Below are 13,213 nucleotides of genomic sequence, written 5' to 3'. Positions count from 1 at the left end.
GGCGCCTGCCCGGCTCACGTAGCGAACACATATCCCCCGACAACGAAAGCAGAGTATGTAGCAATGACGGAGGCAAGCAAAGAAATTCTGTGGCTTCACAGATTCTTAGAAGAGCTTGGATTCAAACAAGACAATTTTGATGGAGTCCAATGATTCATCGGACTCCAATGATTTTGATGGCAACACAACGGATGAGAGCGACCAAGGCAAAGAAACAAACAACCAAAAGAAGCCGTTAGAAGGCTCCGAAGAGACGCAAACGGATGAAGATCCCCCATGGGTTGGCGTCAAAATACAAACTTATGAGGCTCACATGTCTACTGGGGGTAGGACACTCCCTAAAGGGAGTGGACCCACACCATCACATCCGCTCAATAGTGAAGAGCACGAATCAGATGGAGAGTGGGTGGAGTCATATTATGAGGTGTTGGAGGTGCCTGTTCGGCCGAGAAAGAGAAAGAGCATTGTCTACAAGAAGAGGAAGCAAGCTGCCCCAACTCGTGCAACAAATGCACCTCCCCGTCGACCTCAGAAGGTGCGAAAGTGCAGCCGTGCTTTTGCGGAGATTCGCCACTATCAGAAGAGCATCGAGCTCTTGATTCGGAGGGCCCCTTTTGCAAGGCTTTGCAGGGAGGTTTTGCAAATGTACAACACTCAGTTTCGGATGGGCGCCGTGGCCATAGAGGCAGTCCAAGAGGCAACAGAGCAATATCTAACTAGTATATTCGAGGATGCGAACCTATGTGCCATCCATGCAAAGTGTGTAACGATTATGCCCAAGGATATGCAGCTTGCTCGTCGTTTGCACCATGAGCAATAGCTTGTAATTAGTCATCAAGCCTTTTTGTATTTACCGAACTTCCAAGATTGGGAAGAATTTGAATATAAGCGTCTTTTGATTGTATATGCCACTCTTTGTGCATTGTATTGCTTTAATTATGTACCATGCGATGTAGCACTGGTCCATGTTTTGTCTACCTTCTTTTGTATGTATGTAGCTTTAAGCTTGTTATTGTGAAAACTTGCCTATGTTAAGCACCTTCGCTAAGTGGGGCATGCACTTCCTGATGCATCCATGCTATGTGAAGCATTGAAGCAAGGGAAAACTCACTAATGCATGGAAAAAGTATCTCGAAAGCCTTGGAAAGGGCTTGGAATGCCCCCAAAGTGGCTGCAAGGGTGCACATTTGGGGCTTCCAAAGGCAGATGGATGGACAAAATGCGCGCCCTTGTGGCAGCCATTCTTAGGGCATTCCAAGGCTTTCCAAAAACTTTTAACAAGCAATAGGGATATTTCATTTGCTTCAATGTTTCACATAGCATAGATGCATCAGGAAGTCATGCCCCACTTAGTCCATGTAGCATAGAATTTTTGAAGCATAGTTCCCTCTTGTGATTGGGTATTGCAACTGTAAAGTATCTGGGTATGCTCCAAAATGGGCTTGAGATGCTCCAAAATGAGCTGCCACAACATGGTTCTCTCTTGTCTTTGGGTTCTGCAACTGTAAAGTATCTGGGTATGCTCCAAAATGGTCTTGAGATGCTCCAAAATGAGCTGCCACAAGGGCGCGCATTTGCCCCTTCCATATACTGATGGAAGGCCCCAATGCACGCCATTGTGGCAGCCCATTTTGGGGCCTCCCAAGCCCTTCAGTAGGCAAATCAATAACTTTGGAAGCCAAACATATAACAAAGTAGGCATATCAATAATTTTGGGGCCTCCCAAGCCCTGTAGTAGGCATATCAAAAATTATGGTGCTTCTCATACACATTGGAAGCCAAACATATAACAAATTCAAAAACTTGCAACTAAGAGAGAGTCATAGACACCAAAAAGTAGATTCATTAAGGAAATCAATGCTTTACATGATATCCGGCTTTTGCTTTAGGATCTTTGGAATTACAATTTTTTGGCGCTTGGCCTTTTGGGATGGCTCCCTGTTAAGCAAAGTGGTTGTGATTTCTTGGGTATCATTAACCCCTACAACTTGGTTCATGCCGACGTGGGCGATGAGGATCCCACGAAAGTTGACGCCGAAAGTAGATATTGCAAAATCTTTCTTTACAAGCACTACAAGGTTGGCCGATTGGCCAAGGGTTGTTAAGCACAATGCCTTGGAGAGTGAACGGAGGGCAAAAATGTTGTAGCGTCCATTGGGGGAGTAGTCGGCATGCACAAACACCACGACACCATTCGGAAGTGTGCCGAGGTAGTGAGCAAGTTCCGCTTGAGGTCCGAACGGCGTCCTCCTCCCCCCTGACCGTTGCGCCCAGGCGTGAACCTCCAAAACATCCTGCAAAACATAGGTTTTGTGAGAAATATGGCAAAGAATTATGTTATAACATTAACAAAATCATTTGTAACAATCAAATGTAAGTGAGCATCTATACCTCTTGTCTACGATCCTCCTCATCAGCATCCGGGTGCAAGTAAAGATCCACACTTGACTTCCCCTTTGGATCAAGCAAAACAGGTGTTGTAGCATGTGATGGTGAATCCACTCTTGTGCGTTTAGCCAAACATATGGCTTGCATGGCCACAAACTCCTCCTCAGAGACCTTGGCCTGCTCGGCCGCTGCCACCTCGGCTTGTGCGATCGCCACTGTGTCCGCCTAAGTATTCCCCATGGGCAGTAGGAGATCATCGTCATGGGAGGTGGTGATATCAACCTCAAACTTGCCATGGGCATCAAGGATGGAGAAAAATTCATCCATGAGAAGCTCAAAGGATTTCTCCAGATCATGCAAAAACACAAACTCCTCCCCACCCACCACAATGGAGGAGAAACGGGTAATCTCTACCTCAGGGATCGCATCCCGAGTGCTGGTTCCTTTTGGCAGCTCCGAGGATGAACCGACAGATGGAGAGGCCTCTAAGAGGCCTTGAATACCTACAGGGTAGGTCAAGGCAAGCGTCCTCTCCTCTGCGGATGTGTCAATGGCCGCGAGCTTGGGGTCCTTCACATCAGCTAGTACCTCGCCGATCTGCAAGTGTAGTAGCACTATGTCAAGGCCTGTTGGGCACTCGTGAAGGAGGAAGATCATTATGGCCTGGACAGAGAAAAAAGTGTTTTCGATCGTCCCCTTATGCATTGCTCGCACATCATCATCTTCAAGCCGCACATATTGTCCGGCGGGTTGTGCTATGGTGGCAAAGCGTGCAAGCCGCTAATGAAATGGCATGTCCCGTTTGTAGATGTGGTGCAGAAGTCCCTCAGGGACGCATTGCCCTTGCAAGTTTGGTAACTCAACAATGAATTTCCCCATGCACGTGGAAATGTATGAAGTGATGTGCTCAAGAGATTGAGAGTGGAGGGTCAAGGTGGTTTCCATATTCCATCTCGAAAAAAATAAAATATATGCATTTTAAAAATAAAATTACACAACACCTTAAAACTCAAGTACAACATCCTAAAATTTTTCAAAATATTTAATAAAATATCCAATATAAAATATTAAAGTTACAAGCCAATTCACTTAGACAAGATGACTTCGTCTGTAGCCCAATCTTTGTAAACAAGCATAGTGGCCTCCATCCGCCTTTCAATCTACACAACCAAAAAATGGGCAATCAAGATACAAATACCCAGAAAAATTAAGAAAAGGTAGCTAATCAAGCACAAAGCAGACCTTCCGTTGTTCCAGTTTGAAACTTGCATTGCCGACATCCTCGAATCCCATCATGACAAAGTGTTCTCGAAGATTGGCAAGAGTCCAATGCGGATTCACTGCAACCACCTCCACCTCATTATTGGGCATGCGGACACGAATTTCAAAGGATTGAACCTCTTCGATCGTCAGCTACAAGGGTATCCATTTGTCACGTTTGTGCATCCACCTTTCGTAGCTGAACCGTGCATACAAGGTGCACCTTGCCTTCAAATATCGAAGGCAAAGCTGTGTGGGGGACACATTGCACTTGTAACGGTCACCATCATGCAAACCGTCAACATAACCCCAATTGACACCTAGAATGGTGTCCATTGCATCTATGTCAACTTCTTTGCAAACAAACATTGTCGGTGTTTCCACAATCGGCAAAGAGCGGAATGCATGCACAAACAAATGGATGGGATAATGCCAAAACTGAGACCCACCGATCTGGTTGCCTTACCAAACTTTAGGGATCCTTGGAAATCCTGCAGCACCTTGCGCTTGAAAGAAAGCAAGGCCAAATGGTCTGGAGTTGGCCATTCTGCACTCTGCAATGAGGGTGTCTCAACGGCTTCTAACCTACCATAGCTTTGGTTTGACTTCGGTACCACGTACTTGTGGGAGTACATGAATATCGCTGCTCGGTAAGTTTTTTCGACGAGACATTAGGAAACATAAGCTCTCCAATGTGAGCATGCACAACCATGAACGTGCCTGAGAGGCACTCAAGCGGCTGCTCCTCAACTAAGCTGGATGAAAAAACATCTTTACAAATGCCCTTAGTCAAACATAATGATCGCATGCACGTTAAACATGATATATGCATGGGATAGCTAAACCATGAGGACTTACAATGAGGTGCAAATTGAGTTAAGCTCTCTGCAGGTTGATCTCAGCTGCACTCTACACGTGTTGCATGATGGCCACCATTCCGGACTTGGTTTCTTTGAATGCCAATAGTCTTCCCTTCTAATGGCGTTCCAATACGCCTCGACATCGTACGCAATGAGGTCCGGCACTGGACGGTTGCATGTAGACCTATGAACCCTTCTTGAATACCTGTGGGATCCATCCCCCCTCTGAATTTTTTGTGTTGTGCAACACAATCTCCTGTATCTCTGGTTTCGGCCGTCTATGCATATTAGCGAGACATGCTTGGAAAGTTTGGCTTAGGAAGGGATTGGGAATGGGTGGGAGGAAGGTGAGGGAGAGAAGTGGGCAAAGCTGTGGGCTATTGTGTGTAGGTACTGTGGAGAGAGAATGAGGAGCTGAGGTGAGGGTGAGGTGAGCTGCCTATGGTGGCTATGGTGGCTTTGATAGTAGAGATAGAGAAAGAGGGGAGGAGTGAGAGGTAGAGAGGATAGTGGTGAGCTGTGGGCTATGGGGTGTGGGACTGTAGAGGGTTGATGGAGGTGTGAGAGAAGGGGGAGCTATGGAGAGAGGAAGAGAGTGGTGGAAAGCTTTTGGCTATGGCTGCCTTAACTGTAGAGAGAGAATGGGAGGAGGGAGAAGAGAGAGTGTGTGGGAGAGAAAAGTGGATTTTGGGGGGGGGGGGGGGGGGGGGATTGACTTTTTGAAGTTAGTATATGTTTTGGGATAGTTTTGGAGGCAAATGAGTCAATTTTGACACTTAAAAAAAAAATCATTTTTTAGGGTTTCTAAGCCTGCGCATTTTTTCTTTTGGAGAAGTCCCTCCCTCTTTAATGACACCTCTTTCCCTCTTTTAACCCCCCCCCCCCCCCCCTCCCCCCACTCTCTAAGAACCAAGCATTGAAGAGGGAGACAATTAGGGTGCACCCCTACCATTCCTCCCCCTTTAGGTGATATCCGAAGAGCCCTCTCATTGGTTCTCCCTTAAGCCTTCACTAATCAAAAAGGCCCAAGGAGAGTCCATATTTTTCCTAATGAACACACATACACACACACAAGGCAAGCTTGGTACCAAGAAGGCAAATAGGACACTTGTCAAGCTCCTCCTCATGTTGCCCTCATGGTGTTGCCTTCATTGCATCACCTAAGTGACAAGGAACACAAAGATTGTATTACATCAAGTCTCTCTTGATGGGAGAATCTAAAATACAAATGGCTATTGGAGGGGGGACCGGCTCCATAGAAATTCGATCCTCAACTGTTGTCATGTTCTCTAAACTCTCTCTCTTGCAAAAGTATTTCTCATGCCAAGCTAACTAAGTACTATGATTATGTTGCTACCATCAATTAAGTTCGCCATCTATGCTCTCAAAGTAGTCTCACAGAAATGTTCTCTCTAATTCTCTTAATTCCGTTATTCTCAAAGTTCATAGGCCATTTCCATTACAGATTGCTACCATGTACAAGAAAATTTTGGGTAGTTTGACCTACGTGCTATCTGGTAGTACAGGCTTAAGTTACAGAGTTTGAGGTCATTTTTTTGTCTTTTAGCATTTAGAGGGAGAGTACTCTATGCCAATGAGAGGAGGGCTTTTGTTACGGAACCTTCATTTTAAAAATTTCTTTTGGATTTTCAAAATTATTTTTGTATTAAAAACAATTTGAGGTAAGTTTCAATTACATGATGCTTTTATCTCAAGAAGTCTCTTTCAAAGGCAAAAAGGGTTTTTGAACCTTGCCACCGTCCACTTTTCCGTGCTATTTCCACTCTCTCCTCTTCCCACGTCATTATTTTCCCTGCTTTACTCTTTTTCTCTTTCTTCTATGTGTCATCTTCTTCAAGCAATGGAATCCACCCAACCAACTGTTCTAGCACATATATTGAATCCATCACTGCCTATGGCACACTAGACAAACACGAAAGGTGGCTTCCACTATATCAATCACCAAGGGTAGCTAGATAATGATATTAGAGTAGGAGAAAGACATCTTCTTCAAAATAATGCCTAATATTTCCATGTGTGAAGCAAATGGTTCCCATCCCACACCACAAGCATTTCTTCTTCTATATGGCTAAGCTCTAAAATGGTTCTAATCTGATCGTTGAAGGTGACGAAAATTATCAACTCTCTCCCACGAACACTGCATCTATCAAAAGATACAAGATCTTGCTCAAGTAAGGTTTTTGAACACGATAAAACATGTCATCATAGGTTGATAGCTTCTTTCAGCTATAAAAGCGGTAAGCTTTGCAACACATTCATTGTTCGTTCTAATGGTGGTCAGATTGGTCAAAAGACGACAAAGAGGAATCCTTGGTAAAACGTCATTGTATGGCACAATATACGCATCAATCCAATCCATCCTGCCAAAATGTAACTATGAACAATTGAACCGAATACGTGAGAAAGATTCATTGCCAATATTTTGTGGCTCCATGGTTGTCGAAGTCGTTGCACTCGTTGTGACGCTACACGGGACAGCGAAATACATTGATAATGAAAAATACACAGTAATAAATAGATGAAATAAAGAATCTGTATGGATGTAAAGTTATCATTACAAGAAGGGCATAGCTCGTTTGATAACCTCTCGACCATCCCCGAGCTATCTCAATCTCAATCTCAATCTCAATCACACTCTCACTCTCAATCATAATCGCAATCGCAATCGCAATCGCAATCGCAATCTCAATCTTGTGCACAATCTCAATCTCAATCTCAATCACAATCACACTCTCAATCTCTAAATGGTAACAACGATTGTAATCTGAATTGCAACAGGATCACAATCTCAATATCATGACACCTTCCACAGATCCCGTTTCACTTTGCAGAGTAGATATCACATTGGTTTCTGCAACTTCTACAAAATAGCCAAAAGAACATACAATTCAACATGATAATGAAATTAAAAGAACATAATTTTGTACCATCATAAAAGAGTGCAATCATTTTTTGATTGGATTAAACAAAAGAGATACTACCTGTGTATATATGTTTGTAAGCTAACATGTTTTGCTGCTTGTAGACTATCCTACTGCTATTAGTAATTTGTTTCTATCATATTGTCATACGAACTCATAATATAGACTTCCAAGTACTCAAAACGTCGGGAACAAATCTGGTCTTTAAGAAAAGCGTGGTCAGAATTGTGAAAAACTTCTTCTTTTGGCATAAAAATGCATCTTTTAGGTCGCGACTCATAACAACCCTATTTTTGGATCTCAACTTATTCCAAGCCTACCATATATTTTAAGATAAAACACATAAAAATAAAACATTGATATTAATAAAAACATCAATTTTAATTACGTTTTTATTGTATTGTTCATAAACAAACTATTTGTTATTCATTAATCTTTATTGAATATGCTTTTAATGTATTATTTTAAAAAAAAGAGAATATATTGTCTCTCTCAATATCTTAAACTCATTTACATAAGACTAATACTCTCTATCTAATAAACTATTCAACAATCTTTCAAATCATGTTGAACGAAAGATATGGCCTATCATATTATTTTTTACTTTAAGAATTTTCGTAGATAAGTTCTATTACACTCGTCGATTGAGCTACGTAAGCTATCATCACTACAGATGCAGCAACCACCTCTAAGAAAGAGAGAGAGAAGCTGTCAAAACAACAATAGAAATGTATAACCTTTATCGAATGCACACAAAGCTCAAGATATGCTAGTTGCAAAGCTTGAATGGAAAATGACAATTCACCATCACTTGTTCGAAGACATTTGGAATCATCACAAAGACAGATGAGGAGAAAATGGAGCAATTGGGACGCACGTGTTGAATAATATTTTTCCCATAGAGAACACCAATCCTACAAAACCATAGTTTTCAAGCAATTGATTGCAGACGCAAGTTATAAAGTGATGCCTTATGTACTACAAATGATATGATATGTAATGTTTTCTGTAAATAACGAATATTCAATTTTTTTATGTTTTGATCAAAATGTTCAAGATTTAAGCAATGAATCATTTTGAGAAAAATGAAATGTATACATGTCTCACACAATCTATGTCTCTGCATGTGTGTGTGTGTGTGTGTGTGTGTGTGTGTGTGTGGAGATGGGAAGAGGGAGGTATAGTGTCGAAAAGAGATCAGATATCTTTATAATATGTATTCTCTCTCTCTCTCTCTCTCTCTCTCTCTCTCTCCACCATATTCTCTCTTTAGAATCTTTTTGAAATCTGCTCACCGAATTTCAAAAGTGCTCACTATGAAATGCTCCCCAAAAAAACACCAACAGGAAGGAATGCCTTGATGCGAGCCGCTCTCTTCAAAAAATAAGGTGAAGGATAGCCGACTTGCTCCACCAACCAAGCAGATCGTGTCCTTTGTCACAAGGCTTGCTCTCAAGGTGCCAAGTCCTCAAGAGTCGGATATCTAGCCACAACCTTAACTTGATACCGACATAGAAATCCAGTGAACAAGTCCTCTAAGGAATCCAGAACTACAGTACCTTGATTGTGTCTATGCTTATTAGTAGAGCAGTACATTTTCATAGGAATTGTCCAATTTTTTTGGTGGATGCCATTCATCAGAGCTTTGCAAAGAATCAATCAGAATGTGACAGTTTGAATCTTCTGTCCATAGTGGCATACAAGTATGCATTCTGATTAGCTTAATTCTGCATTCTCAGCTTATGAATGTGCTGCTTTATAATTTTAATAAGTGAGTTAAGAGCAGCAGTGGGCAGTCCCTGACAGCCCTCTTGAAAATCGAAGTTTGAGCAGCAATATCAAAGTAATCAAGTGTTAAGAGAACATATTACACCATTGTGGATCCACTTACAAATCTAGCAAACACACATGATAGCAAGGTGAAAAATCACAATGGCCAACATAAGAGAGGAAAGAGTGTATAACCCACTATCAATGTCCCTCTTTATAGAAAATTAGCAGGAAAACAAACATCCACTATCACTTACCAGCCCTCTAATATGAGAGGAAACCCGGTTTGCCATCGTTAGCTTGCCATATGGCATAAATCTGCAAGCTTTATCGACCGGTCCACAATTGCTCCCAAGAATTCCATAATTCACTATGGCTTTATTTAGGCCAAGAAGCTACGAAGTAGGAACCAAAAGCCTTCAGCCAATTGAATCAGAATTATGCACCAAAAATAAGAAAGGCAGATCAACCAGGCAAAAGGCTTGACAACACATCTGCTCACGTATGGCAGCAGCACTAGCGTCAATTGAATTGAAGAGCCATTTGAGATAGCATGTCCTCACTGGCCTTCACACCCATCCATACCAATGTGCAGGGGGGGGAGGGAGAGAGAGAGAGAGAGAGAGAGAGAGAGAGAGAGAGAGAGAGAGAGAGAGAGAGAGAGCATGAAATGAAATGAAATGTTATATTAACGTCTTCAAAAGGCCAAAGTGACCTATGAGACCAGAAAGTTCCAATGTGGTGGATCTGATACAAAGTCAAACAAAAATAACAACAATAACATAACAAAACAAGCTAAAAATACTATGGAAACCTAGGCCGCTCGATGTGAACTAAGCAGCTGGCTGGGATAGCTAAATAGCTAAATCACAAGAGAGAGGTCCATACAGAAACACCACATTCTTCAATACGTACCCATACAGCCAAACACATCCATCGCAAGTGAAGCTTCAATAATCTCACATACACCACAAATGATGCTTAAATAAGTAGCCCACAGCCAAAAACATCAAGAAAACAAGCCAAAGTGCAACAATATCTTTCTAAAGCATCTTTTAACAAAAAGATAACAAAGCAGTCTTCGTAGTCTGGCATCAAGGAATACCTGCTCAGTGTGCATGCTGCACTACCCAGCAACAGACAAACAAGGTCACAACCAGGACGTCATATAACTTTGACAGCATCGAACAGAAGTTGGGTTAGAAAGAATACATGAATAATCTTGAGCTCGAGCAGTTGACACAGAGTGTAATGTACACCATAGTCAGCATACAAACTTGCTCCTACCCTAACCTTGCACTAACCTTGGGTGGGGACCCAGACTCCTACACATGATGAAGTCTAAACCTTACATTAATAGCACTCTACTGATTAGCCACACTGACAGGTACTGGAGAGCTACTCAACTCATTCGGACTTTTCTCTTTGATATGCTCCACCTTAAGAGGGACGTTGTTTACACTAGGCAGCCTCTCCTGCTCTTCTTTTTGCATCAACGGCTCCAAAGATCCTTTTCCACCTTCATGACGCTCCTCTGGGACATCTTGAACGTCTTCTCTCACTTCAAGATTTTGGTCAAGCGGCTCCTTGGATTCCACCACACTTGCATCAGAAGATTCTAGTGGCTTCTCCGATTCCACCACAGGCTCTTCACTCTTCAGCTCATTATTAGGGACAACAAGAGGACTCACTTCTGACGCTCCCTCAGATTCAACCTCTTCTTGTGGCTCAATAGATGTCATTACAACCTCTTCAACTTGCTCCTGGACTTCTACAACTTGCTCCTTGACTTCTATAACTTGCTTCATGACTACTACAACATGCTCCGTGACTTCTTCACCTTGCGCCGTGACTTCTTCAACCTTTTGTTCCTCATGTATTCCCCCACCTGCCGCATTCACTGCAGTCTCTGCTGCTACTTGCTCTTCATTTGCAGTGTCCATAACATTCCCTGTACCTGTATCCACTTCATCTTTCTGGACAGCAGTTCCTAACACTGCCTCTTTAGCATCTGCTACACCATCAGGTTCAGCCCCTTCAGGCACCTCATGCATCACCTCATCCTTATCTGGCAAAACTTCCTTGTCTTTAACAATACTTGAATCTTCTTTGCCTGCTTTCTTAGCACGTTTTCTGGCTGGTGTTTTCACTTTATCCTCCTCTTCCCCCTCTGCATCCATTTCTGCAGCATTCCTCTTGCTCTTACCCCTTGGTGTTCGCTTTTCAGAATAACTGACTTCTTTCGTAGAAGCCCTTGCTGATCGCCGTATAGATTCCTCTCCTAAGTAGAGGTAACAAAACACTTTTTATGTATATGCGAATATTAGAGGCAAATGTTTAAAAAGGTGGCATGTCCAAGATACACTGTCCAACAAGCAACCACATGTATATTGGCATTCCAAAAGATCTCGAGCAATTTGGCGATTCAAGTCATGATGGTAATCTGAAGAATATCTTGCCAAAATTGCATGGAATGCCAGCACAGTTAACTGACAGAATACTCACCTCAATCATTACTTCAAACACCGAAAAACACAATAATAAATACTAGCTTGACCATTAAGTCCACCTGTATATATGCTTGCATTTGCTGTGATTACTACCTGAGCTCCAGTTAAACTCTGATACTGCAGGTCCCTCAGGATGAGCTTTCAAGTAACGACGAAGGTGCCACAACGACGGTATTTCCTGACCATCAGGTGCAATAAAAACAACATCATGCTTCCTGAGGGTCATGTACTTCCCCTTTGTAGGAACGAGCTGCATCAAAGACCAATAACCCATGATTACTCCCATATTCTAGAGCAGTACAAAACTCAAAAGTTTCGTGAGAATTAGGCAAGGTAAGTTTGTGAGAGCCTAATGAAATGAATCAGACAAGAGGTATGCACTGAGTTCTACAACAAATGCCAATACAATCAAAAAAGGGCACATGCACAGAACGTGGAAGCCTGGTTACATATGCTGCATGACGACCCAAAACTGGAGCCAAAGGCACATGTTTCATCACGACCATAAACAGCTAACCCTAAATTTGCAAAAGGCCTGAATCGCCAAGCAGAGTGTGCATACTTCTTCACAAAATACACATTTCAATTCTTGGCCCCATGCAGGCGAAATCAAGACAAGAACGAGCTAAATCTCTGATTACCTGATCTTATTACTGACAGAAAATCAAGAAAAAAACTCTAGCCTTGCACTAAAGCTTGTAAGTCGAGTGCCAAAACAGTCAATTCCACATACAAAACAGAGGCCATTTGCATGCATCACGCAGAGGGTTCGAAAATTACAGAGACCTGAACAGAAACCCTAAGGGATGTACATGATAGGATAGGTTCTCAAAACCCTAAGGCTCGTACCTTCTTAGTCCAGCCCGCAGGAGCCGTATGCTGCTCGGTCTCCGAGCCAGGAACGGAGTTCCGGACATCAGCAGCAGCAGCAGCCATGGCGGTGACAAAGACACACACGGGAAATCCGACGAAATGACTTCTGCATGCCCGCGCATTCGCTTACTGAGGAGGATTCAAAAGAAACTTTATATGTGCATTCTAATTCCGTGGTCCTTTCACACTATGTCACCCACCTCACCTGTGTGTGTGTGTGTGTGTGAGAGAGAGAGAGAGAGAGAGAGAGAAAGAGAGAGAGAGAGAGAGCAAAAGAGCAGTTTTTAACATCCTAGGAACAATCCCAAGAGACCTCAAAGATCTATCCCACAAGTCATCATATATCTATTCGAAGAGTCGTGTGTGTGTGTGTGTGTGTGTGTGTGTGTGTGTGTGTGTGTGTGTGTGTGAGAGAGAGAGAGAGAGAGAGAGAGAGAGAAAGAGAGAGAGAGAGAGAGAGAGAGAGTGACAGATAGACCATAAAAAGCAAAGCAAATAAATAGAGAGATAACGAACCTATAGAGCAAGCATAGCAATAGAATGATAGTATATAATTCCTCCACACCATTAACCATACAAGGTAATTAATGGAACCTAGACAAAAATGGTC

The 13,213-nt window shown here is 42.6% G+C and overlaps 1 protein-coding gene across 1 annotated transcript; it reads right to left on the bottom strand.

The window, feature by feature from the left end:
- Window positions 1-10,248: 10,248 nt before the first annotated feature.
- On the bottom strand, window positions 10,249-12,752 carry LOC147434062 (uncharacterized). Its single transcript, XM_086490679.1, has 3 exons — window positions 12,580-12,752; window positions 11,824-11,980; window positions 10,249-11,501 (listed from the first exon to the last, which is right to left on the bottom strand). The coding sequence occupies exons 1-3, from the start codon at window positions 12,664-12,666 to the stop codon at window positions 10,585-10,587; spliced, it is 1,161 nt and encodes a 386-aa protein (XP_086346805.1). The 5' UTR covers window positions 12,667-12,752; the 3' UTR covers window positions 10,249-10,584.
- Window positions 12,753-13,213: the final 461 nt, after the last annotated feature.

Source organism: Adiantum capillus-veneris, chromosome 19 (genome assembly GCF_014529385.1).
Source record: "Adiantum capillus-veneris isolate H3 chromosome 19, ASM1452938v2, whole genome shotgun sequence".
Classification (NCBI taxonomy): domain Eukaryota; kingdom Viridiplantae; phylum Streptophyta; class Polypodiopsida; order Polypodiales; family Pteridaceae; genus Adiantum; species Adiantum capillus-veneris.
This window is presented reverse-complemented; position numbering and strand designations above follow the sequence as displayed.

Coding starts and splice junctions, on each gene's coding strand:
- LOC147434062 (XM_086490679.1), bottom strand. CDS start 12,666: ATGGCTGCTGCTGCTGCTGATGTCCGGAACTCCGTTCCTGGCTCGGAG. Junction 11,981..12,579: donor CTGCGGGCTGGACTAAGAAG/GTACGAGCCTTA, acceptor TCTTTGATGCAG/CTCGTTCCTACAAAGGGGAA. Junction 11,502..11,823: donor AGAGTTTAACTGGAGCTCAG/GTAGTAATCACA, acceptor ACCTCTACTTAG/GAGAGGAATCTATACGGCGA.